This window comes from Aulonocara sp. 'chitande type north' Nkhata Bay, linkage group LG22 (assembly GCF_057382095.1).
Source record: "Aulonocara sp. 'chitande type north' Nkhata Bay isolate Kocher_YH1m ecotype deep benthic linkage group LG22, A_spYH_male_GT1.1, whole genome shotgun sequence".
Lineage (NCBI taxonomy): Eukaryota > Metazoa > Chordata > Actinopteri > Cichliformes > Cichlidae > Aulonocara > Aulonocara sp. 'chitande type north' Nkhata Bay.
Genome location: NC_141364.1, coordinates 7,353,328 through 7,380,952, shown reverse-complemented (window position 1 = coordinate 7,380,952; position 27,625 = coordinate 7,353,328). Strand labels below are relative to the sequence as shown.

The window sequence follows — 27,625 nt, the reverse complement described above, 5'->3', positions numbered from 1 at the left end:
AAGTTGTAGAAAATTGAACTATTAACTGTACTTTAATAAATGTATTTAGTTGCTTTCCACCTGAAAAATGACGTTTCCCCACCTCGCCACTAGATGGCGGAAGCACAAAGTTTGCTGAATGGGCGTGCTCTATTGGAGCCACTGAGCTGCAGCCTTATTATTCACTAACCGCATCATTTCGTATCCAACGAGAGAAAAGGTCACCTGGGATGAAAACTCATTAATCTGAGTGGCCAATTATTCATCGCTTTTCACTCTACTCCACCTAAACCACGTCGTTTGTACACTAATCGGTGAGTGTGTCGTCATATTTTCTCTGTATCCACATTCATCGAGTGTAAACACAGATGTAGCTGAAATTGTTTGAGTTAAGCTAACAGATAAACAGCCTGCACTTCATATTTGTTTTGCTGCACGTATTTTAAAATCTTGATCTCTCTGTTGATCTTGTTTGTGAGCTTCGGGGTTTTGCGTTTGTTGCAGCTTTTCTTGGGCTTTTTACTGCGCAATGTTTGCGCTAATTAGATTTTTTCCGCTGGTCTGCTGCTCCTCTGTCTGGCCACCACCATCACATCCACTCCTTTTCTTCTGGGAGTGAGCTGATCATTGTGATTTCTGATGCTTGCATGTTTAGCCTCTGAAAAGAAACTAATAAAATATTTAAAGTGTTTTTAAAATTATATTTCGTATAATAACTCTTCACGATTCCGGCCTTATGCGTTTGTTGATGGATTTTCTAAACAAGTCCTTTATAAAAGTGTTTTTGTTAAATAATTCTTTCATTTTTGTTGTTTTTTTTAGTCTGAAGGAGGATCAGCAAACATGTTCTACACCTGTGGTCCCAACGAGGCTATGGTGGTATCAGGTAAAATGATGCCTTGTACTGCTTTGTTGAAATCTAAACAACTTAAGAAACTATAACATCAAACTAATACATAACTGTTGCCTTTCATTAATTAACGCACATGTGATGGCTGTCACATCAAGGCAAACAAAATGTTCCAAAACCTTTAGCTGGTGCCCTAGACTTCTCCAAAGGAGAGAAAAAATTTTTTAATGGGTCTGTAGTTCTGAACACAAACATAAACCAGAACTTGATTTGTGATGGAAGTTTGTTGAATTTGTTTTTATCATGAAGTAGTAAATGTTTAAACTCTCCCTGTGATGCTCAGCGCGGTCTCTGATCTCTCCCAGGTTTCTGCCGTTCTCCACCTCTCATGATAGCCGGAGGCCGAGTGTTCATCATCCCCTGCGTTCAGCAGATACAGAGGTAAACAAACCACAAAGTTTATTTATGTTCTCCTGTATCCCATTAGTTTACTTCCTGATGTTTCTGCAAACACTGTTGACATTTGGCCGATATATTTTATATTTTAAGTGACAAATTGAATAACATGATGAGAAGGCAAACAGCACTTCAGCAGCAAAAATGGATAAAAAGGGGGAAAAAAGATTAACAAATTCATTTTAAATTAATTTTATAGTAATGAAGGATTTCTTTTGGGGACACATTTAAAGCACAGGGCATATACATCTGTGTCATTAGTAATAAATGTGTGTAAAGCATCCAGCTGCTGTTCATAAACTGTTACTTTTTAAGTCCTTTCTCTCCATCTTCCTGTTGAATTTAAGACATTAGCTTCCACACAGGCCACATTTGGGTCTAGTACCAACATTAAAGAAAAAAAAATCCCTTTTACTATATACACCAGCGGTCCCCAACCCCCGGGCCTCGGACCGGTACCGGTCCGTGAGTTGTTTGGTACCGGGCCGCGAGAGTTGAGGCTCAGGTGTGAAATGTCTGGTTTTCAGGGTTTTTATCAGTTTTCAGCGTTATTTTGTTATCGTTTTGATCGTTAACTCTGTTTTCCTGGGTCTTTTCACGTGTGTTATGAATAAATCTTCTTTTTTTCGATACCGGTACTAGTTTTATTTTGTTGTATTTATCCGCGACACATTAAAGGCCAGTCCGTGAAAAATATTGTCGGGCATAAACCGATCTGTGGCGCAAAAAAGGTTGGGGACCGCTGATATACACTCTGTGTTTGCAACTCAGTGTAACAAAAGCAAGGAGGAAATTGCTACACCTAATGTACCATTAGAGTAATGAAAATGAATCAATAATCATATGTCCCATTATATCTCTCACGTGGCCTCTCTCCAGGATTTCCCTGAACACTCTGACTCTGAATGTGAAGAGCGATAAAGTCTACACACGCCACGGAGTGCCCATCTCTGTCACCGGGATCGCCCAGGTCAGTGTGCACCACTGCAGATGAATCAGGTGCTGCTGCTGGCAAAACAGGGGAGGCCTTTCTCAGAAGGACAGGTGTAAACTAGAAGATTAACATGTAGCAGATAAGATTCATTTTGTGTGGTGTATAAAGTTACTCGTAGCAACCAGAATGTTTTTTCCTACTTGTTTTTTGTTTACAGTAAACTTTATTGCTGCTTCATTGTTTATTTATTTTTGCATGTTATTGTATCTGTTGATTAATTAAAGCAGGCCAATGTAAATATTAGGGTCAGGTACACTGACAGTGCCATGTAGTTGCACGTGAAACCCAGCTCCCGATTTGCTATTTTTCACTGTGCATCGAGGAAATGAACCCAATGTTTATGTCAGTGTTTGTCTAAATAATAAACAAGCAGCTGTTTCCTACAGATGAAGATCCAGGGTCAGAATAAACAGATGTTAGCTGCAGCCTGCCAGATGTTCATGGGAAAGTCAGAGGCTGAAATTGCTCAGATCGCCTTGGAGACGCTTGAAGGTCATCAGCGAGCCATCATCGCCCATCTGACTGTTGAGGTAAGGAGTTAAAGTAAATAAATGGAGTTTATCATCCAACTGAATTATAGAACAGGTATTATTAGAATACACCTTCAGTATTCACAACCTCAGTGTGATGAGTACATTTCAAAAAGCGAACTTCTGCATCACAGTGAAGGTGTTTGTGTTACAGGAGATCTACAAGGACCGCAAGAAGTTCTCAGAGCAGGTTTTTAAGGTGGCTTCCTCTGACCTGGTCAACATGGGCATCAGCGTGGTCAGCTACACCCTCAAAGATGTCCATGATGACCAGGTATCTCTTTGCGCTATAAGAATCATATCATAGATGATCTCAGTACATTTTTGCAGATTCTCGGAATTAAAAATTGAACCAGTAAATGCACATCAGATCTTTTTTCTCCTGCTGGCACACAGGATTACCTGCATTCTCTGGGGAAAGGCCGAACAGCGCAGGTTCAGAAAGATGCTCGCATTGGAGAGGCCGAAAACAAGAGAGATGCTGTGATTAGGGTGAGATCTGTCACTTTGTCGCTGTTTTTATTTTTTTTAATACTGTATTACTATAAAGCTATTTTTTTACACAGATCTCTCTTTGCAACAGGTGTCAATGGGGCTTGCTGATGTAGTTTGAAGATCTTTCTTTATTTTTAGAAACACTTGGATAAATACTTATCTTGCTAATAATAGAAGCTGCATTTAAATCATCTAGAAGGTTGTTTACAGAGCACTTCACTGTGTGTCTTCGCCTCGTCACTGGTGCCATTTGTCTAAACTCTGTCTGTATTTTTAGCATCTTCATCCTGTTTATTTTAGACATCTGTTCCCATTGATCCTGATCACCTCCATCCTTTCTCCATCCCTCTTTGACACTCTCTCTGCAGGAAGCTCATGCCATGCAGGAGAAAATATCGGCTCAGTACAAGAATGAGATTGACATGGCGAAGGCTCAAAGGGACTATGAGCTGAAGAAGGCAGCCTATGACATTGAAGTCAACACTAAGAGGGCTGAATCAGAGATGGCCTACCAGCTGCAGGTACACAGGCGTGCACAGGAAGCAGCTCATTTTGCTATTTGATCTCTAAGCTGAATATATATTTTAAATACAGTGCACAGCATTTCTTTAATTATAATTGCAGGCCAAACGTTTTAAACTTATTACAAATCAACAACATTTTTACAATTCATGATATTAAATGAAGAATATTATGTGTACAGACATACATGTATGATCTGTTTTCCTCTGGCAGGTAGCGAAGACGAAGCAGTGTATTGAGAGTGAGAAGATGCAGGTGCAGGTGGTTGAGCGGGCGCAGCAGATCATGCTGCAGGAGCAGGAGATCACCCGCAAGGAGAAAGAGCTGGAGGCCAAGGTGAAGAAACCTGCAGAGGCTGAGCGATACCGGCTGGAGAAGCTGGCTGAGGCTGAGCGGTGAGTTGTGGGTTCATTTTCACCTCCTGAACTGCAGGAACGACAGTAAGCAGATAGTCTGTTAGGTTTTTCTGGTATGTTTTCTCTGTTTATATGTCTGAAGAAGAAACATGGAAAATCCCTCGTGTGTGTGTGTGTGTGTGTGTGTGTGTGTGTGTGTGTTTGTTTTTGTTTTGTTTTTTTTGTAATTTGGCAAGTTTTCATCCGTCCACTTAAATCCTTCTTTTTATGTTAGAATAACAATTGAGCTATCATTTTATATTTTAAGAGCATGGCTGACATGTTTGTACTGGTCAAATCATTTATCCCTCTGCTAACCAGGTGACTATGTTTCTTTTGTCTGTCCAGTCTTAAGTTGATCATGGAGGCAGAGGCTGAAGCTGAGTCCATAAGAGTGAGTCAAAGCTGTTTCTGGGGAAAAAACAAAAGCATTTTCCACAAATGTCATCTTGAATTATCTGGGCAGCCTTTCCTATCCCTCTCCAAACCGATTAATTATCTAGCTCAGTATGGCTCTTTATCTGACTACCAACTTAATGTATCAAGGATACAATTCCTTGCTTTTAAATACAAGATATTATCTAAAAATCTAATCTTCAGAGTATTCAGTAAATTATTTGGGTGTACATATACAAAAAAATCAGTCACACTCGTGCAGTATTAATTTGGGGTCTCTGAACTCCAAATTAGAAGAGGATATAAGGAGATACAGTGGGGCAAAAAAGTATTTAGTCAGCCACCGATTGTGCAAGTTCCCCCACTTAAAATGATGACAGAGGTCAGTAATTTGCACCAGAGGTACACTTCAACTGTGAGAGACAGAATGTGAAAAAAAAATCCATGAATCCACATGGTAGGATTTGTAAAGAATTTATCCGTAAATCAGGGTGGAAAATAAGTATTTGGTCACCTCAAACATGGAAAATCTCTGGCTCCCACAGACCTGTAACGTCTTCTGTAAGACGCTTTTCTGTCCCCCACTCGTTACCTGTATGAAAGGCACCTGTTTGAACCCATCATCTGTATAAAAGACACCTGTCCACAGCCTCAAACAGTCAGACTCCAAACTCCGCCATGGCCAAGACCAAAGAGCTTTCGAAGGACACCAGGAAAAGTATTGTAGACCAAGAACACCATACCTACTGTGAAGCATGGGGGTGGAAACATCATGCTATGGGGCTGTTTTTCTGCCAAGGGGACAGGATGACTGATCCGTGTTAAGGACAGAATGAATGGGGCCATGTATCGTGAGATTTTGAGCCATAACCTCCTTCCATCAGTGAGAACTTTGAAGATGAAACGCGGCTGGGTCTTCCAACATGACAATGATCCAAAACACACCGCCCGGGCAACAAAGGAGTGCCTCCGTAAGAAGCATTTGAAAGTCCTGGAGTGGCCTAGCCAGTCTCCAGACCTCAACCCCATAGAAAATCTGTGGCGGGAGTTGAAACTCCGTGTTGCTCGGCGACAGCCCCAAAACATCACTGCTCTCGAGAAGATCTGCATGGAGGAATGGGCCAAAATACCAGCTACTGTGTGTGCAAACCTGGTAAAGACCTATAGTAAACGTTTGACCTCTGTTATTGCCAACAAAGGTTATGTTACAAAGTATTGAGTTGTATTTTTGTTATTGACCAAATACTTATTTTCCACCCTGATTTACGAATAAATTCTTTACAAATCCTACCATGTGGATTCATGGATTTTTTTTTTTCACATTCTGTCTCTCACAGTTGAAGTGTACCTCTGGTGCAAATTACTGACCTCGGTCATCATTTTAGGTGGGGGAACTTGCACAATCGGTGGCTGACTAAATACTTTTTTGCCCCACTGTAGAAGGCAAAGAGCTAAATCAGTCATGATGATTTATTTTAATAAGAGTATTAATATGCAGCCCAGGTGAGACCTCTTATATGATGCCTATAATTCTGAATCTAGCAATAAAAAAACGGAAATGAATGGAATATGGATGAGGGAAAAATCCATAAGATATTAGAGGAGGCATTTCAAACTACCATCGCTTTGTATGAGGTAACATTTGTAAATGTCTTTTGTAATTCACTTTAATTTATGTACCATTAAGGTACAAGGTGAGATTCAGTGTTTTCTGGTACAGTAAGTCCGTCCTCATTTCTCCTTCAGGTTAAAGGTGAGGCTGAAGCATTTGCAGTGGAGGCCAAGGGGCGTGCTGAGGCTGAGCAGATGGTGAAGAAGGCCGAGGCCTTCAAGGAGTACAAGGAGGGCGCCATGGTGGACATGCTGCTGGAGAAACTGCCTTTGGTGAGCGATAACATCATCATAACAAGCATTTCTAGCTCCTGCTCTTATTTTTAGAATTGTGCTGATAAAAAAAAAACAGAATTTGAAGCCTGTTAGTCATGAGTGTTGTGTGTGCATTTACTTCTGGATTACATTATTACATTCACCGGTTACAATTTTAACAGCTGTAATGTCATTTGTCCACCAGATGGCAGAAGAGATCAGCAGGCCTCTGTGTGAAGCCAAAAAAGTTACCATGGTATCCAGCGGAGGTGGAGATGTGGGCGTGGCCAAACTCTCAGGAGAGGTGCTGGACATCATGACCCAGCTGCCTGAGGCGCTGGAGAAAATGACTGGCGTGAACATCTCCCAGGTAACTCGGTTTATGTTACACTTACCTGCACTCATGCATCTATAGCTTATAGCTGCTACCAATCAAATTTAATTATTAATAATTAAATTCAGCATTAAATATAACAAAACTTTAAAACATCCACCTTTCTCTAAGTAAGTAAAGTTTATTTATATAGCACCTTTCACAGACATATGTCACAAAGTGCTTTACAAGGTAAAAGCATAATACAGTCATAAAATACATCATAAAAACCCTGGTCTAATTAAAAGCTTTTTGAAATAAAAATGTCTTTAGCTGCTTTTTGAAGGTCTCCACTGAGTCCAAACCCCGTAGAAATAGGGGATGAGTGGTGGTATGTGTATGAATCAATCAGCAATGTAGGGGGGAGGGGGGTGTCTCTGTAATGCTCTAAAAGTTAAAACTAGAATTTTAAAATGGAACCTGAATGTGATTGTTGGCCAGTGCAGCAACTTTAAAACAGGGGTCATATGAGAACCCTTGTTCGAGCAGGTCAGTAGCCTCGCTGCAGAGTTTTGAACAACCTGTAGGCGGGCTAGCCCTTTCATGTTTAGACAAGTAAACAGGCTGTTACAGTAGTCAAGTCTTGTAGAGATAAAAGCATGCATTATCATCTCGAGTTCACTTGTTGACACGATGGATCTAAGTTTAGAAATGTTCCTCAAGTGAAAAAAGCAGCTTCTTATGATCTGATATAAATGTCCCTCCAAAGAAAAAGCTTCATCAAAAATAACACCCAGGTTTCTAAGGTTATGTTTCTGTGAGGAACCTAAGTCACCCATTCGCCGTTTAATATCGGGTATTGCACTGCCTGGTGCAATAATGAAAGTTTCTGTTTTGGCCGGGTTTAGCTGTAAGCAATTATTGTTCAACCGTTGTTTAATGTTGGTTAAACAGTCAATCAGATTGGAGAGCTTATGAGCTTCAGCAGGCTTAAAAGAATAATATAGCTGAATATCATCAGCAAAACGATGATAAGATACTTCAGGAAACTGCTGTATTATCTGGCTTAAAGGAAGAATGTATATTAAAAACAGAATAGGTCCCAGCACAGAGCCCTGAGGAACTCCACACAACAACTCTGTAGATTCTGGTTTGCAGACACACTAAAGTTTCTTTCAGATATATAAGATAAAAAAAAATAGTCTAGAACAGAGCCAGACATCCCAACCAGGTCTCTCAGTCTGTTTATCAGGATGGTATGGTTGACTGTATCAAAGGCTGAGGTAAGGTCTAACAAGACTAGGACTGTGTATTCTCTGGAGTCTGCTGACATCATAATATCATATCTCTCCTTTCTGTAGATGGCCTCTCATACAGGCTGAAGACAATCAGCCATGTGATGACCAGGCAGTCCTTCCTCCCAGTGTCCAATCAGCTGTCTGGATTCCCTGCATGATTCTCTCATCACGGCGTCATTCTGCTGTGTGGCTGGTTCAGCTGGTTTGTGATGTTTCTCTGTTGTGAAAATAGTCTGATTACAGTTACGAATGTTATTTCATGTTATGACTTTGTGCTTAGCGGTACTGCGTTCGTTTAGCCTCCATCCATCCTTGTATTACCTTCTGCTTATGCAGTTCAGGGTCACAGGTAACAAGAAGCAGAGGATAATATAATCATATTTCATGTATTCTATGATGGTTTGATGAGCTTTCTTACTTTTTGAGTTTTACATGACTGATCTTTGTCTTTGTCCCTTTCTGTGTTTATATGTCACACTTTTGTCTGTGTTCCTGTTTACCATTAATAATTCCTTCACAACTGTGTGTGTGTGTGTGTGTGTGTGTGTGTGTGTGTGTGTGTGTGTGTGAGTGTGTGTGTGTGTGTGTGTGTGTGTGTGTGTGTGTGTGTGTGTGCGTCCGCACTGCCTTGCTGCCAAACCTTAAGTGCTTCTTAGCATGAGCATGTGCTAAAACATGCAACCAAAACCTTCATTTACTAATCCTACTAATATTGCATATTATCATATATTCACTGACATGCATTTTAACCCATCAGTCTTTTCTCTACATGTATTTCTGAAATAAATTTGGTGTATAAAGGTTCAGGGTGAATATTTCTGATATTATCTGTAAACTTCAGCGTTAATATGTATAGGGTTTTTAAAAGGTGTTGTCTTTCTTTTTCTTTTTCTTACTGTTTTATATTTTATGATCCTTGGTACTTAATAAGTTAATTAAGTTAATTATTCTTTATTTCTTTATTTGTAAACTGATGCGCCGGTGAATCTTCTTTTTTTCCTGTTGAGCCTTGGCTTGGAGATATTAGCTTTAGATCAGCTACAGGAAACAAAATGGGATTCTGTTTTTCCCAACCAGGAGCTTCAACTGCCTTAAGTCTGTACCACCCTGCAGTCCACTAATACATGATGTGTATTACAAATCTTAAGTAAAGTGGTTCCTAGTGATAGCAGTTATGTAGCAGCTCTCATAAAGGTGTAGCCAGTCAGACTAAATTTAAATGTGTGAAATACAGCTTTGCTTTTCATAGTAGCAATGAGAATATCCCTGTGTATTCATAACATTAAGTATTTGTTAGTATATAACGCTTTGGCGTAATGTGAAGCTAAATATTTCAATTGTTAAGTGAGGGCAGGGGTGTTTGCTGTTCTGTTCTTTATTTTTTCTTTACGTTTGCTTGCTGTAGTTTGTGCTTTATATTCCACTGAAGGTGTAATACTAGCTCTAAAGTATTACGGTAGTAACTGTAAAGTATCCTGATTTGCCTTTTGTCACCACCCAATCAAACTGTATCCCTCTACCTCACCATTACCCTCTGGGGCTAGTTAGGAAAATATCTTTATGGACATGTTTTAATACATCAGAAGGGATTTAAACACTGAAGATGGATATATGGTTTTGTTTTAACTGAGCAGTTTTGTCTTCAGCTCTAAACACTGTTTGTGACTTCTCTGCACTCCTGATTACAGCACAACCATACGTGCTGTAAGTGTCCTGAGGGTACATTTTATTTCTTTCATATATGAGTACTACTGTTATTATGCATGCATCAACACCTGTCACTCTTACACTGTAAAGTAATATTGCAAATGCATATGTTTGAAGTCAGGACACAGTAGGCGTGTGCAGCTTCACTGTGGAGTTACCAAAGTAGGAGATTACCCAGCTATAGAAATGGAAGTGTGCTTTCGTTACTGGATCAGCACTAAATATGGATATATATGTATGTGTATGTGTTTATACAATTTATATTTGATACAGTATCAGTGTAAAGCACTGTTTGCATCACCACTAACAGCTTGACTAATTCATTATAAATGTATTTTATCCAGTTTATTAGTTTTCTGTGATGTTTCAGACCCTGTTGTGTTGCATTCGTGATGTTTGACCAAAGTGGATGTTTGCTTTTTATTTTTCTTCCGTGTACTTTAGGAAAACGTCGTTCTGCTCTTCTATACACAAAATCCTTGTCATTTAAATGCAAAAGGGGAAACGACTTAAATCTTTACTGTTTGTGAAAAAAGATTTATTGTAGCTATCAAATGTTCCACTGCTGTCTTTCTTTACTCACCTGTTTACACATCTGATTTTAGCTTCTTTTTTTTCAGTTTTTATATTTTTTTTCCATCTGTGAGGTCTTGAATTGTCACTGCATAATAAACAATTTTCACATGCATAAGGGGATCCCAATAAACGTTTTCATCATCATTTTATTGTCATTGATCTTTCAATAAAATGCTCATGGTACATGGTGCTTTTCCCAAGAATGAATTGCTGATGTTGCACCAGGAATTAAACTTGCAACAAACATTAGAGTTCTTTCCTTGCATTATAAATGCTGACAAAAGTAGCTTAGGTCCATCTTATATGATGGACATAGTTCAAGCTAAATGGGCGATAATAATTATAGTGACGTGGATATTATAAGTACAAGCATTCATTACCTTTTAATAGCCTCACATGTCCGCATAACCTGAGAGCTGTTGTACAAAATGAGAAAACCATTCAGCTAATTCAGAAATGAAATATACATAGAAACTGATACGACGTCCTCACTGACTGGATAATTAATACACCGGAAGATACTGCATAGACGCTGGCAGGTGTGTCAAGTTAGCTGGTAAAACGCCAAACCAGTACAGGAAGTCTAATTCAAAACTCTCAGCGGAGCAAACATATGGGTAAATGGCTGTTAGTTATTGCACAATTATTAGTTTGTTTTTCTTGTTTTATATTATTTGACTTGTGTATAGAAGGTTTTCCTACCGGAACCCCTTTTTTTCTTTTTTAGATTATATGGCGTTTGTTTTCAGGTCGCTTAAGTTTCACTGAGTTTTCAGAGCGGATTTCGGTCGATTAGATTTAAATTGTATTTGTTTTTTGTAAGTTTGGTTTTACTTCGGTTTTATTAGTTTTCGGCATTATTTGTGGTTTAGTATTAATTATTATTATGAAAAATACATAAGATAAGTTTCTGAATAAATATTCTTATACAAAACAGCTATTTTTGAAGACAATTGACTCTAAGTCATGTAGCACCAAAACCTCATTAGGCTGTTTTTGATAAAATTATAAATATACTTTTTTGCTGGTTTTGTGATTAAACACTATTGTTTTAAATTCGTTTTTTTAATTAAAAAAATAATTAATAATCATTTTATTTCGGTGCATAAAATGTCATATTTTACACCTACTTTTAGTTTAGTTTTAGTTAATTGTGTTAACATCGATTATTACGCTTTTAATCAAACGCAATACACAAAGAAATATACTTTAAAAGAATCGCGCTTTGATTTTATTTTGAAGAGTGTGGCCGGAAGCTGTTTAACTCAGCCTGCCTTGACTCCTCGGAGAAGAGCTGGAGGGAAAAAAAGGAAAAAACGAAGAAAAAAAAGGCATATCTGAGGGGTTTGAGGGGCGGATTTGGACAAAGTTTTCCAACTGTCCCGACCCGAGGAAGCTCCGGGGGGGTTGAAGGGGAGTCGAGTTCACCGGTAATTAACGCAGGACTTATTAGTCGGTTGTTAATTAAGTGTTTTTTTCAGTGTGTCTGAGAGCACCGTCGTCCCAACCGCCGGAAGTCTGCATGAAGCTGCGTCTCCTACAGAGGCAACGGCGTCGACGTTTTTTTTTCCTGTCTTCGTTTTTTTTTTTTTTATTCGAGACTTTTTTTTCTCTTTTTTTATTTTCTCTCAGCGAGATGAGCAGGGAGTGAGGAATGGAGGCGTAGGGAGAGCACGGATGTTTGTGTTTACTAAGCGGCGGGCTAGTTAAGCATATTGAATATACAGGCCTCCTTGTAGCTAGAGCAAGCCAGCGAACAAAAGGAGAAAATTAATGGAGGCAAGTTAGCTAGCTCCTCTCGTCTTGTTGCGTTTTTCAGCTAACGTTAGCCATGTTTGTGCATAACCCAGATATGTTATTACGCTCTTGTCAGCCGGTTGGGTGCAGTTTAACACATCTGTCCAGACTCAGTTCCAAAAAAGCACCCTGACTTAAACGATTTGTGGCAAATTTGTTTTTGCAATAATTCATAAAGCACAGCTAACGTTAGCTCGGCGCTAGCCATGCCACAGTTTTTGGAGGCAGCTTGCACCCTCTCGTCCAAAAGAAAAAGAGAGGGGGGGAAGAAACAAATGTCTCTCAGAACACTGAAACATTGACTTTGTACTGCACTAATAACGGCCCCTTGCATCTGATGCTTTGCTGCAGAATCAGGGAAAATGATTAAATTGCATTGAAAGCATTTCTTTTCATTTATTTATAGACCTTGCAGTTGCAGAGGGGAGAGGAGGCTCATGAAAAACAATGCAAAACATTTCATGAGTTATGCATTGCAAATGTTTTGCATGAAATATGGCGTTACCTCAATTGTTATTGTGATTTTTTTTTTTTATGGGCCTCGCATACTCCTTTGCGGGGCTTACTGAATATCAGTTGTTATAAATTATTAAATGGCAGTTGGGCTTTACTAACATGTAATTACTTGCATGCTTTTAATGGTATGTGAGCAGGATTATACATGGCATTCACGGTCTCAAAATGTTTCAGAAAGCTAAAATAAAGTGCAAATGCATGCCAACATAGAACAATGAAACTTCCTTCTTTGCCTCTGTTAGTGGGACATAATCAGGAAACGGAAGATTACAGGTTGATTACTCATGAGATTGACAGTGGGTTTTTATTTTGGGTTTTTTTCAACTGTCAAGAAGCTGTGTGCACTCTTGAAGAGGGTGTTACTTTCACCTAATGGTGCACCCACATCCAATTTTGTTGCAAAACTAGCCTCACTGACATGCTGCTGATAAAACACGCACTCTAAGATTGTGCAATTTGTTCATGCTGTGTTAGGGAGTAGTAAACAAGTGCATGTGCTGTGTTACAGACAATCATTAAATTCTCAAAAACTGATTATCATTAGTGTTTTCTTAATTCTTGCTTCTGCTGCCCTCTACACCAGTGGTTCTCAAACTTTATGTGGTCAAAGAAAAGTAAAAAGCAAGACAAATTCAAGACCTGTATTTATGTTTGCAGAAAACAGGTTATCTGGAAGGAGGTCAGTGACAATTGTGCTTTTGAGCATGTGTATGTTGCTTTGCAGCAAGCATGTAACAGCGATCCATAGCCTTACCAGGCACTTCCATACATTCAAACAAATGTTCCCACTGGATATGGTTGAGATCCCAAGCTCTTTAACAGGGGGCGGTGTTTCTTCAGGAAGGGAATTTTTAGTTTGCAGGTACAGTTTTAGCATTTTTTTTATCTCCTCGCATCAAATTGCAGACAGTTTTTTAAGTAATTTCTAATAACAGTTTTTGTTTCTTTAGGTAGTTTGTTTGACTTATTCCACACAGTAAAGAGATCAGTGTTATCTCCTCTTAAATGTTATCGTCTTGCCTGTCAGTTCTTTTTTGTAAAACCAAGGGTATTTAATGTGGAATAATAGAGAAAATTAAATCTCAATTACTATGTTTTTGTGCAGTTTCAGTTATAATGTTTACTGGGCTGAGAGGGTACATCAGTATGCTTTGACACAGCATTTGGAACCACTGGTTCCCTTCTGGGATTGACCATCTTTGCCTGATTCCTTTCACATCCTCCTCTGTACAAATCTTAATTATTTCAAGAAATAGCCACAACAGAGTAAGCTTAAACTGCTCAGATTTGTCACAGACATCTTGATTGGTATCCCTAAAAACAAAGGTTAGCTGTGTAGAAAAGTGGCTCGATTTAGTGGACTAAATTTAGTCTTAGTGCTGCATGCTGATCCTGAAACCGACGTGTTCGGTGTGTCAGCGTGCGGAGGAGAAAGAAAGGAACTGGACTAAGATGACTGAAATACAGCCATGCATGGTCGCATTTAAAAGAAAAGGAACGAAAAAAGGAGGAGCAGGACAGGTGTTTTCTAAGTGTGTTGCTTTTTAATTACAGAAATAATGGACGATTCCCATTTCAACTCATCATACTTTTGGTCTCCCGTCCCCACTGTACAAGGACAGGTAGACACAACCTTATTGTTGGAATTGTCTTGAATTACACATGGTATAGTGGTCTGTGCTGTTGGAAAAAATACCCAGAAGCACATCACAACCTGAACATGTTGTTTTTAACACCACTAAATAATGCTGGCAACGTTGATGAAGTTATTTGACTTATTGATGGGTTCACATGATCACTCCTGTCCCTCTCCTCTCTCATCTTTTCAATCTTCTGTTCCTGTTTTCATTTGCTTTTTTTGCATCTCACCATGCCTTCGTTTTCTCTTCTCTTCCATTGTTTCTTCCTCTTCCTCTGTCTGCTCTTATCTAACCCATTAACTCCTACCCTTCACTCTCCCCAATCTTCCCATTCCTTCCTCCTTTATTCTTCTTTAATTCCTTCTGTTTTTACTGTCGTTAACCTCTCATTTTCTGTCTCATTTGTTCTCCATTTTCCTTTCATGACACACACTACGTTTATCGCCACTCTGCTTGTGTCATCTCTGGGTCATCCTGTTTTTTTCCCGCATAAACATATGACTCTTCTTCACATCTTTCTCTTTCTTCCTGTCTTTTGTATTTTTATTTCTTTTTCAACTTCTTCCAAACACCCTCATCCTATTTCCTCTTTCAATCTGCCTTCTTCATCTCTGGCAAGTCTCCTTTCTCCTTCCCTTTCTTCCTTCCTTTCATATCCTTTTCCTTCCACCGTCATGAAACATTTCACCCTTACTGTATCACACTCCTTTGCCCCCTAATTCCTACACCCTTCCTTCTTTCCTCTCTCCACTCCACACTTCTGTCTAGATTGAGAACGCCATGTTCCTGAACAAGGCGAAGGAGCAACTAGGTCCAGAGAAGGCCAGCGCGCCCTCCTTTCCTCACTCTTCTGCGTCTTCCACTTCCTCCCCCCACTACCCCACGGCCGTACTCGCCATCCCCAGCTCAGTGGATGGAGCGGCTGGGGTACGTGTGATCCCTAAACAGGAAGGAGGCGGAGGCAATGTAGGAGGGGGTGGTGGTGGAAACAGCGGACCCCTGAGTGCGGTGGGGGCACACCTGCACCAGTCGCACACTTCCCAGAACGTCACCGTTGTGCCTGTTCCCTCCACGGGTATCATGACTGCAGGTGAGTGAGCAGCTCTGATGTTTTCACCAACCTGAGTCGTAGATGATTTTTCAGTTTGTCTTTTTTCTTATTTTGCAAATTGTGAAAGAAAAATTCTCTGAAAAGGTCTATTAAAAAAAACTTGCCTGATTTAAATTTGGCCAGTCTCCTGTTCAAGATCATCTTCTTGTGCACCTCTGGATGTTTATTTGATCTTGGTGGCATCCCTGTTATGTCTGTTTGCATGTGTGCTTCAGTGTTACAGAATTTTTAAAAGACCATTTTAAAAAAAAAAAAAAAAAAAAAAGGAAAAACTCATCCAAATGTATTTTAATTTTAAAATATATATTTTCCCTACTTTATGGCAGTAACTGGTAGTATTTTAATATAATTCTACAAGACTGCATGAATGCACCTTCAAGGTGTCTGTAAGTGATTATTAAAAAAACTAGAAGAAAAACAAGCTACTAACTCCATGGTTTTTGAAGGGAAACATATGAGATGAGATCATGCTGTCCTAATGTGTCCTTGGGCAGGACAATTCACCTGTTGCCTACTGGTGGTGGTCAGAGGGCCCGGTGGCGCCAGTGTCCGGCAGCCTCGCCTCTGTCAGTGCGCCCCAGGGCTGCTGTGGCTACAATATAGCTTGCCATCACCAGTGTGTGAATGTGTGTGTGAATGGGTGGATGACTGAATGTAGTGTAAAGCGCTTTGGGGTCCTTAGGGACTAAGTAAAGCGCTATACAAATACAGGCCATTTACCATTTAATGTGAGAAACATGAAGCTAAAATTAACTACAGCACCTCTTTTAAAAAGGAAATGGCAGTGAGAACATGTAAATGTCCCCAGGTGAAGCTAGACGGTCAAAAATCTGCTATGTTATGCTCAGTCATTTGAAAAAAGTTTGGGATGCAGGTGTTCTTCAGATTCCCAATACTGGCCCAAAACCTGGCCCCATCAAACAGTACGCGATGACGTGATGACACGCACCACAGATCATGTTGTTTGCACTTTTATGTTTTTCATCAGACTCCTCAGGATGTCATATTGGAACTTCACATTAACAGACTCATCCTGGGAGTGCAGCAGGCACGGCTGCTTCCTGACACCCACTCGAGACAATGGTAGCAATTCCATCAGAAGTTGCTCTAGAAAAAGCGAACAGTTCTTTTTTTATTTACAGAAGCAACATGTAGCAGCACAGAGCATAGGAGAAGGGCAGGAAGTAACAGACAAAGGAACAGAGTTGAAAGTTAGTCAGTTTTTAAAATAAAACCCAGCAGGCATACTAAATGTGTTGTTTCTGAAATGCTTTAAAAGTGTGCCAGACACATCACAGTGGAGACACTCATCATGTCTTACCCTGGAGAACGATATCATGGTGCGTATGTTTAAAAACACACCAGGCTTGCTCGTGGTCTCACTCCTCATCAGACATACTTGGAACTGTGGACTCGTATAAAAACCGGTTAGCTGTGGACTGCTTGGACCCAGGTCTCATCACCAAGCATGTACCTTGATCAGCTTGAAACTGATGTTTGCTTTCTGACACAGTTTGATTTCCTGCGGTTATACACAGTGCATACCGTGTAAATAATCAGAATGAGAGCAATACAAAAAGAGCAGCCATGTTGGAAGCTGTCTGCAGATCCCATAAAAGATGATCTCAAATGGGAGTTCAGCCAAATTTAAACCAGGTAAGGTTTTTGGTTTTTATAGAACTCTTTCCAGAACTTTTTGAACTCTACCCATATTTGTTGGTGTCACAAGATATGTGCATAGGAGTGAATGACACTGTACATATTAATCTACAGTGGCTACTAATCACAATCTCAACAGGGTTCTTTTTCAGTTTCCATTTAGGTGTTAGTAGTAGTACTTAGTGTTAATATTAGCAGTTTTATCCCTTTTTTATGCACAGCTTGTATAAAAATATTCGTTAAAATCTTTTGTATAAACCTTAGCAAGTCTTGTGTTAGTGCTGTAGCTTTGTCCTTTATAAGATATTGTGTGGCTTTCAAGTTGCAAGGTTGAAAATTAAAGTTCTTTTATCACTACATCATCCATTAACTGTTAGTTAGAATAAAAGCCTAACAGAGTGAGATCTGGACGGCCAGATCACAGTTTTTCTTTTCCTCTTAGCGGGGTTAGTGATCACCACCCCACAGGGCACACTGGTCCCCACCGCCTCCACGCAGTCTTTTGTAGCTGGACACCCCACTGCCACCACCATGATAGTGTCAGCAGTGCACCCCTCAAATTCAGGTAATACACAGGTGCAGGTCACCATCATTTTAATAATTTCAACGTAAAAAAAAATGATGAGGCTTAGGGCTTCTTTTTACCATTTTATTTTAGACACTTGATTCCTGTTCCCACCCAAATGCACTGTTACATCCATACACAATCAAACACATCTGTGTATCTGTCTTATGTAAGGTTTGGTGTTGAGCTGTGCATCATAATTTTTCCAAACTGTCCCTGTTTTCACTCAACACTCCCTGTTTCCTTTCCCTTCTTTCTTTCTTAATTTTCTCTCATTTTTAGATAAGAAGGATGACATTGCTCCTGCTGTTGTCATGCCGGCACCATCAAAACGAGGCAGGAAAAGCAGACAGGTGATGAGCAGGGTGGCTGGAGTGGGTGGGGTCCTCCCTCCAGGAAGTGATGCATTAATACTGGCACACCTTGCTGCTGGTGGACAGGTGAATTTTCTATGTTCTTTCTTTTTTCCTTGTTTCCTTTTATAAAACCAACTGTGAGGCATTTTACCTTTACAACCATAAGTACTTTTTTTATTATTGTATTGTAGCATCACGGTGGCGACCCATATGATCTGTCAAATGATGAGGATGATCACACTAACAAAGACGGACCCAAATCTTACAGGTAGGATAAAGTGCGTTAAGTTTAGGAAAATATTAATGATGTTTTAGATACTTGCAGTTTTTTCTGTGCTTTGTTTATCATAACTGTTTTCTTCTCTTCTCCTCTCATTCCTTGCCTGCCAAGGTGTCGGATGTGCGCAGTGACGTTCTTCAGCAAGTCAGACATGCAGATCCACGCCAAGTCCCACACCGAGGCCAAGCCCCACAAGTGCCCCCACTGCTCCAAGTCGTTTGCCAACTCCAGCTACCTGTCCCAGCACATTCGTATACACAGCGGGGCCAAGCCCTACACCTGCACGTACTGCCAGAAAACTTTCAGGCAGCTCAGTCACCTACAGCAGCACACACGGTACTGGGCCTGAGTGTGTGCGTGTGTTAAAATGTGTGCATGTGAACATCTGTGTGGTGATAGATAAAGGGAAGAAGGAGTGGTGAGCTTGGGACTTGTCTGGGTTGTTTTGGGGAGTGCTGACAGTGTAAAGCTCTTTCTGCACAGTCAAAGTATCATCTTTGAAAGTCCCCAAAACTTAAATTATTTCATGCCTCTTAACCTGTTATTTTTAAGTACTTGTCTTTGACCATTCATTCTTTTCTAAAAACTGGGACCCACTGTGAGAATGGGAAGTCAGTTTCCTGAGTCGGTATCTAAAGGTAATTAAATACAACTCCTACACAGTCTCACTTACAGCTGCAATATTTATTAAGTTACAATGGCTACCTGAGGTTCATCAGGTATGGGGGCAACATATCCATATTCCTATATTAGATATACCTGTTCAACCACTTGTTAACACAAATATTTAATCAGCCAATCACATGGCATACTACTACTGAAATTCCTTAATTCTCCCAGCATTCAGTCAAAGTATTTTTTTCCCTGGCAAGTAATTTACTAGTGATTTAAACAAGAGAAAAAACAAGTTCAAATGCACCCAGGCACCAGGTCTCCATTTGTCCGTGTCTGAACTGGAGTATAACCCAGGCTTTAGTCAGATTAATGTCATTTGTTTCCTTATATATGTAGAGATTCAGATACTCAGTATTCCAGCAGTAAGTGAGACAGGATGATTGAGTTATATTTAAATGCCTTTTCTCACCAACACACCCGTCTGTCACTCAGGTTTCACCAAAATAGGCATCCCCTTTTTGTTTTGTTTCAGCATCTTCTCTAGATGTCTCTGTTATTCAGATGTCTTTATTAAAACATTTTCCTTTCATTCTCAGCAAGATAAAAACGAAAACATTTTTTAAGAATGCACGATACAAGTCTAAGTACACTTTGCATACTAACTGTATGTGCTGTGCCTAAAAAATACATCCTGATATACAGTTTTTAACCTGCATGTTTTACACCCCTTTTTACTGTGGTAAAGGCGCTAATCGGACACTAAAATTAGTTTTCATTTTACTATATTTCATTAATTGTGACAATATGAGTGATAAATCTATCTCCCATCCAGGCTATCACCTTTCTGATAAATGTGTTAATTTTATGTTGACCTTGTCATTCACCTTCATGCTTTCATTTCCCTCATTTCCATGCACTGGGTTTTCTCTGTGGGTTTCAGGCCATTAATTTTAAAGAGGAAGATGTGCTCCGCTGGCCTGGCACTCATCTTGAATTTACATTTTGGTTTGACTGCAGCAGACTCAGACATTCATAGATACACTACACTCACACTTCACTCAAAGTAGTGCACACCAAAAGGAGAGAGAGACTGCGAGAGAGAGAGAGAGAGAGAGAAAGAGAAAAGCGTGACTGTGCTTGCTGTATGTTTCGTTCTGTGTTTTCACAACTCAGACACAGCACAAAGAGCACACTGTCAAACTTAGTAATCTGTGATCAATACTTGATCGATCAGATCCTTTTAGCTTAAATGCATGATTTGGTCTTCGGCTCATTATGAAGTTTGGTCATGCTGTAGCTTAAAAATCTCTCGCTGTTTCTCTCTCTCTCTCTGTGTTTCTCTCTCCCTCCCACCCCCTTAACCCTCCAATCCCGGTTTCCCGTGTTAGAAACCACACTGAGGCCAAGCCCCACAAGTGTCCCCACTGCTCCAAGTCGTTTGCCAACTCCAGCTACCTGTCCCAGCACATCCGCATCCACACCGGGGCCAAGCCCTACACCTGCTCCTACTGCCAGAAAACATTCAGGCAGCTCAGTCACCTACAGCAGCACACACGGTACTGGGCCGAGCTGGGCTGGGCCGGGCGGGTTTTGAATGTGTGCATGTATGGGAGCAGGTGCATGGAGAGTTATGTCACTGTGCTTGTGTCCTTCTTTTTGAGTTATTGTGTGTTTATAGTATCTATCAAATCTGACATGTACTTTTTTTCTTTTATAAGCTGGATCTGTTCTGCCCACTTCCATATTTTAACTCTTAGATGCTACTGGAGTAGCTCAGCATGCCTCAAAGTTCAAAATAATCCATATTTATGTTTTACTACAAACATACACTGAGGTGTAAACCAGATTCAAATGTTAAGGGTGAGTGACCCATAAAAAATAGTTTTCAGCGGATGATAGAAACAATCAAACCACAGATTAGCTCAACCTAATGGAAGGCGAAAGGCTGTTACAAAGCTAGGCACTACCACCTGAAAGGACAGAAGAATGTGGTTGATGTGTGATCACTGGCATGTATTAGCAGCCTAGTTTATCTGTTATAAAACTTTATTTCATAGCTTATTGCTTCATCATAAAATCCCAAAAAAGAGAAACGTTTTGTTGTTTGGATTAGTGACGAAACATTCCTCCCACTGAAAACGCTACGTCCACATGAACAGAATCGACTTTTTGGGATTTTCTTACCTGGATGATTGAGCATGCATCAAGACACTTCATGATAAAATGTGCTGAAAAAAGGATGTGATTTTAAAGTGCACAAATAGCAACCAAAGGTCACACTATTCAAATTTACCAAAGCCGTTTCCTTCTCGAGGAAGTGAAAGTAGAAGTTTGAGAAACTGCAACATGAGGAAGCGAGGGGCTGAGCTGATCTAGAAGTATCTTAACTTTGTCAGTACGTCAAACTTGACATCACCTTTGTTTTGTTTTGACTGTGATTTCCCAGGATTCACACCGGTGACCGGCCGTACAAGTGTAATCATCCTGGCTGTGAAAAAGCTTTCACTCAGTTGTCCAACCTCCAGGTACTGAATCTACAGGTTTTCTCTTTGCCACTGACATGATCATTACTTTACTAAGGCTCTAGTGCTACTAGCATATATTTACTTGCAAGCCAGTGGTTCTCATACTCATCCAGGTTCCACAGGTTGGGTTTTGTAGACAAAATGTACAACCAAGTGTGATGGAGTAGTAGATATGTTGATGCTTACCTTTTTTTTCACAGAAATTTTATTTTGGATCATTTTTCATTGTTAATAATTAAAAAGAGATTTAAAAATTCAACATGTTGGCCAATATTTTTTTGAGAGACATATAAAGCACAAACAGGTCTCCCTAACAATTGTTATATGAAGTTAATTATCAGGCTTTCCTGAGATAATGGGACAGTGAAGTTTAAAAATAATTATGTTTTATTGTCACAGGTCATGAATTACTAATGTCTCCTTTTTCATTTTCATTTATCAGCTTTAATCCCGATGCTGATATTTTAGCAAATATTGCCTGATATATCAGCTGGACTCTAGTCTGAAAAGAGTGATTTTCTTGCCTTTTCTATTGTAGTCAAGATCAAATTACATATTACTAGTTTTTACATGCCTCTTTTATTTATTTATTTTTCCATCACAGTCTCACCGTCGGCAGCATAACAAAGACAAGCCGTACAAGTGCCACAACTGTAACCGTGGTTACACAGATGCTGCCAGTCTAGAGGTTCACCTGTCCACACACACCGTGAAACACGCCAAGCTGTTCTCCTGTGGCCTCTGCAACCGATCCTATACCTCGGTAAGACTTCTGGTATCTGACATGCAGTTTACTGAAAGTGTAGATTTGGTTGTACTGCAACAGAGAAGACGTAACAGGAGAGAGTTGGCAGGAATTGTACTGCTGGTTTGCAGATGCTTTACTGTTAATACACTATTGTTTACAATCCATGAGTCTGTCTGACATGCATTATATGTAGAGCTCTAATGAGCCTTTTGTTCTGATCTCAGGTCTTAGAATAGAATAATATAATGATTATTACTGCAAAGCACTGATCCTCCCTCTCTGCCAAAATCATTGTTCGCGCAGTTTAAGCCAGATGCTGTATAGCAGCTGGTACTGTTAATGTATCTAGTAATTATATAATTATGCACATACATCATCAATGGGCACAGGCATTGTGTCTTTGGGTTGTTCATAGAGCAGGGCGATATGACCAACAATATTTATCACGATATACATTTGAAAATTTGCGATAACGATATAAGTGACGATATAATTGACACTAGACAAAATACTTTACAAGTCCACAACTTTATTTGTGCAAAAAAATAATAATAAAAAAATCAATGTATTTTCACTTAAACAAGCAGCTGTTTTTTATGTGCATTAAAGTTATATAAAAATTTAACAGTGCAAATGCAAATTCCTCGCTGACAGTTTAACCAAAAGGCATTTCCAGTGGAAACTGGCCGACATATCCTCAGCATAACCATGTATAATATCCACAAAACTTAAAAAGAGGTTATACACACACAATACCGTAATATTATGTTGAAGCACAGCACGTATCACTCCGCGAGGCTCCTGCCTACGATAGCCGTAATGCTCCGACAATCCATCAAGCGGTGCGGCTTCGTAGCTTAGCAAAGTCGTACTGAAACATTTGACAGATTTTCAAGCGCCGTGTATATAAAATCGTTTCGAGGTCAGTAAACACAACCAGAATTCATACATAAGGCACACGGGATTATAAGGGGCTCTGTCGATTTTCACAAAAATCCAAGGATTGATTTTAAGTGTGCCGTATTTTCCAAAAAACACGGTAATAACGACGGCCCGCTAGCATGCTCTACCAAAAATAGTGCTTTGTTGTGTATCTGACGGACGAAAGCTAAACCAGTTCCACACCACTGACGTTGCAGCATTTTTACAAACCAATTCTGGTTCATCCGTTTCATTCAACGATCCGCTTTCGCCCTTCTTATTCTCCGTCGCCGCCATGTGCGTATGTAAACAAAGACACTATTTCATTTTCTTATAGTTGCCCAACATCATACCGGTATTACCGTGAACGGTATGATATGGCTCAGCCCTAGTTGTTCATAGATATTTTGGGAGTGTGTGAAGGATATTTCTTCAGATTGAACACAAATGTTCATTTAGTCTTCAGATGGCACAAATGTCTAATGTGGATTAAATTATTTACCCAAAAGCTAAAAAAAGATTAGCTTCACTTTCACATCCAGATGTTTTGCAGCACTTTTCTGCCCAGCAGCAAAACTCATTAACTCAAAAATCATTCACTATAAATATTAACGCTCTCAGGCTCAAATTAAACTTTTTGTTGCTAATGCACAACCAAGTCCTGCAGTGGTACTTCTGAGTAAAAAAAACTCATAAAATATGTATGTGGGGTAATGAGGTTGTTAGTTTTTAACTGTTGCCAATCGGCAACCCCTGCCTTGAGAGGGTTAAATGGCTGGTTAGTGATGCCATACAACCACAAAGCTATATTAATAGTTTAAAAAAAATCAAAACACATTGTTCCTGTTTTTCTTTCCTGACATCATGTGTTCTACTTCTGTCATCCGTTCTCCAGGAGACGTATCTAATGAAACACATGAAGAAGCACAACCCCGACCCATTAACAGTGGCAGCAACAGTAGCTGCTCAGCAGGCCCAGGGTCTGACACCAGGCAGGGGCCGAGGCCGCGGTCGAGGGAGAGGTGCGGGCAGAGCGAGCCAGCTCCAAAACCAGACGAACCCTAACAACAACCAGAACCCAAACCCCGGACCCCCAGGCAGCTACCAGCCACAACAGCAACCCACAGAATCTGTGGTCCCCTGCCCATTTGATCTACACCAGTACAAGACAGTGTCAGCCAGCGAGATCCAGTACAAACCAGTCACTGTGGCAGACCTGCCAGTGACCCACAAAGACCTCTGCCTAACCGTCTCCACATCAGCCATACAGGTGGAGCACATGAACTCATAGGCTGCGTCTTCCTGCTCTGCTCGAGGGATTAGTCGAGTAAAAATGGTCCATATGTACAAGTAATTTAACTGTATTCAGTATTAGAGCCTTCTTAAAATCAGGGGAAAAACAGCTGATTGGGTGAATTTCTATAATTCAGATCTTCTATTTTATTGACACATCACTGAATTTGAAAGTGTAAAAACACTAGTGTTTTCAGTTTAGACTTCTGTAGCTTTCAGTGAGATTATTTTTTAAAAGCGGTTAGTCGGGTAATGCAATACAATCATGGATAGAAGTAAATTTGAATTCACCCACTTAAGAAGCTTTGATGCTGAGTACAACCATAAATTACTTACACAGATATTTTACAGTGTGCTTCTTGATTCCTGAGCCCACTTGCCATGTATCTCTCAGTCCTGACTGAGGGATCTTTGGAGGATAAAGGTGTAAAATATCTGTAAAATTAAAAAAACTAATTTCACTATTCTTTGAGCAGTTATGGTCCAAAGAATAGTGTAAATGTTGAAGACATTCAGATCACATTAATCTGAACATTCATCACTTATTAGTTCAAGCCAAAACAAAAAAGGAGTGAATGATGGGAGACTGTAGAGATTCATGAGAGCATCTGAAGCAGCGGTGCAGAAATGTTTAAACAGCATCTGAAAGGCACAGTCAGGTGTCACAGACTACATCAGAAACACTGAATTGGAGCTACAAAGGAAAGAGCAGCAGGAAGAAAAATGAAGCGTGCGTTTGGGAAGTCTCGCTAAAGCCTGCAGCCGAATCTCAAAAGTGTACATTTCACAGATCATGATGTCCTTATTTACACCCACCTCCTCTCAGAGGAGCGAGGAAACATTTCCCAAAGTATTAAATAAGATAGCGCGATCGGTCAGAGAATGCACTAAATGTAAGGAGTCCACAGCAGGAACCACGACAGAAAGAGAGAAAAACGGGGGTGGGAGGGGTCATAACGAAAGCACTTGATGAAACTTACTTCACGCCTATGTTTTTCATCCTTTACCTTTTTTTTATATATCATATGTATGTATTTTTCTACCAACAGAGAAATGTGTGATCAAACAGAAAGCAACGTGAGCGCATGAATGTGATGGAACAGAGAGAAAAGTCCTAACAGAACGTCTTGGTCCCTTTTTTTTCCTTTTTTTTTGTTGCTATTCAACTGTTTACTGTCCTCGAATGACTAAGGCAGCCCAGTTTGTTATTGTCAGGATGGTTGTTGGGAAAATAATGATTGTGTGATGAAAATGGCTGACAGGTACTGTTATTAATCTCTTTTTTTTTAAAGAACTTTTCATACATATTATTACTACTTCCATTATAACTGTATTGCAAATGTTATCCACATTATTATCAATCTGAGGCATTATGATATTGCAGTATGCTGTACATAAAATACATAGAAAAGACTTTTTCATCTGTAAAAGGGAAGTATGTCTTGTGTAAAGCATCTATGAAAACTAAAGGAAATCAAATTAACATGTACCAAATCACTGGCAGTGTCCCAGGTCAACTTTAAAGCTGACGGGCTGTGAGATCGTCACGCTCAGCAAAGTGAGGAAATGACAGGAGAATAATTGTTTCCTTTATCACAACCACAGCCACCATCTACAGACTGTGAAACTGATCTTAATTAGGACGTAACCAGAGATGAGTCAACTAAACCTCATGTGTGATAATTAGGCAAAGAATTAGGATGTATCTATTTGTTCCCTTTTGATGTCAGTGAACTCTAAAGCTCTGCCTTTTAAATCATATAAATACTTTTCTAAAGTCTGTCCTCATAACTTAATCCCAATGGCAGGCAACGGCGCAGATATCGTACCAATATCAGTGAAATGCAAGAAGAAAATTAGCAGGGACTTTAATTAGTCATTTAAAATATTTTTGGGCATAAGGGAAGCACTTTGGTAAAACTATCTGTAATTCCACATTTATGCTTTTGTTATATAGGTTCACTGTAGGGCAGGACTTGAGTATTGTTCCCTGGACTAATGGAAATTGGGGCAACAGTGTGGATGAATTTATACAGATTTTTAAAGTAACAAGTTTTGTACTAAGGAAATGAAAAAAACTTAATTATCAATGAGCTAAAATGGCATTCTCAAGTCTCCTAAATTATTCCCATTTCCAATTACTCAGTCATATAATTGTAACACAACAGATAATTAGCCAAATCTTATATTTATCAGTATCCCAGTGACATTGATGGTGAATATGTACCAATATTGGTGGATCCCTAATACATTATAAACAGGGACCACTGAGGCTTCCCAGAGGTGCAGTTTGGCTAAAATATGTAATTCCACATCTGTACAGGTGTTGTTGTGCTAAGTTTACTGTTGGGGATTGATTCCTGAACTTATGGGAAAAAATGGTCTCAATTACTCAGAGAACCATGTTAATACTGTAACCATATGATATTTAAAGCTAACGTATCCATGATACATCTGCAAATAATTAAAGCATGATTATGAGAAGCTGTGACCTTGGTGACCTGGGACACCGCACACGCCGTCTCTAACCAATCAGAAATGTTCAGGATGCCCATACAGACGGCTGATTGTCTCCATGTATACTCCTTGTATTTCATTGTGTCTTTTTATGAGAAATAACCCATTCTCAATATTCTTGTTAATGTTATTACCAATGCTCCTGATAATACAGTTAACTGCCCTCTTATGCTACACTCTTCATACTGTATGCACAGTTACACCTCTTGCTCATCTGAACAGACTGTTTCTTCCCTTATGGAGAATAAAGTTCAAAACCTGTTTATGATGAAAGCACTACATTTTTTATTGGTATTTTATTAAAATCAACAGTACATATTATTAATGAACATTTATAATGAAAGTTTTGGCTGCTCTTTTGCTACAGCATGTAGCTCCACGTGGTCAGTGTATCCTAGATACCCAGGGTAAAGATCAGGGGGTATTTTTCTCAAAACTAATGAAGGTGAATTTTTGATTCAGGTTCAGGGAATCTGTGATTCTACCATCCCCACGTGGTTTGGAAATTGCAGTGGACTATGCTGCAAAGGCTTAGCAATGGTATGAAAAGGATTCACATGCTTAGAAGACTGTCTACACCAAGACCTACAACGTGATGTGTTTCTTTTAGCTCCATTTATAGAAAAACAATGCTTTCGCTAGGAAAGCATATACAAACTGCACATGGATTTTTATAGAGTGTACGTGTGTCTTACCAGAAGCAGT

The 27,625-nt window shown here is 39.6% G+C and overlaps 2 protein-coding genes across 5 annotated transcripts; both read left to right on the top strand.

The window, feature by feature from the left end:
- The first annotated feature begins 124 nt into the window (after positions 1 to 124).
- On the top strand, positions 125 to 10,521 carry flot1a (flotillin 1a). The gene is made up of 13 exons (XM_086281440.1): positions 125 to 293; positions 802 to 865; positions 1,195 to 1,270; positions 2,165 to 2,255; positions 2,666 to 2,809; positions 2,964 to 3,083; positions 3,206 to 3,301; positions 3,673 to 3,825; positions 4,040 to 4,221; positions 4,570 to 4,615; positions 6,364 to 6,501; positions 6,689 to 6,853; positions 8,158 to 10,521. The coding sequence occupies exons 2-13, from the start codon at positions 823 to 825 to the stop codon at positions 8,176 to 8,178; spliced, it is 1,275 nt and encodes a 424-aa protein (XP_086137566.1). The 5' UTR covers positions 125 to 293; positions 802 to 822; the 3' UTR covers positions 8,179 to 10,521.
- A 1,119-nt stretch (positions 10,522 to 11,640) lies between these two features.
- znf384a (zinc finger protein 384 a) lies at positions 11,641 to 27,189 on the top strand. 4 transcript variants are annotated; one of them, XM_086281436.1, is made up of 11 exons: positions 11,642 to 11,807; positions 14,245 to 14,312; positions 15,099 to 15,420; positions 17,543 to 17,665; positions 17,948 to 18,105; positions 18,213 to 18,289; positions 18,413 to 18,637; positions 20,305 to 20,472; positions 21,363 to 21,441; positions 22,046 to 22,204; positions 24,006 to 27,189. In XM_086281436.1, exons 2-11 carry the CDS (start codon positions 14,250 to 14,252, stop codon positions 24,399 to 24,401), a joined length of 1,770 nt encoding a protein of 589 aa, XP_086137562.1. In that variant the 5' UTR covers positions 11,642 to 11,807; positions 14,245 to 14,249; the 3' UTR covers positions 24,402 to 27,189. The 4 variants fall into 4 exon arrangements, with proteins under 4 accessions (XP_086137564.1, XP_086137562.1, XP_086137565.1 ...); XM_086281437.1 differs by lacking the exon at positions 11,642 to 11,807 and adding an exon at positions 11,848 to 12,156; XM_086281438.1 differs by lacking the exon at positions 17,543 to 17,665 and having other exon boundaries at positions 11,641 to 11,807.
- The last annotated feature ends 436 nt before the right edge of the window (positions 27,190 to 27,625 follow it).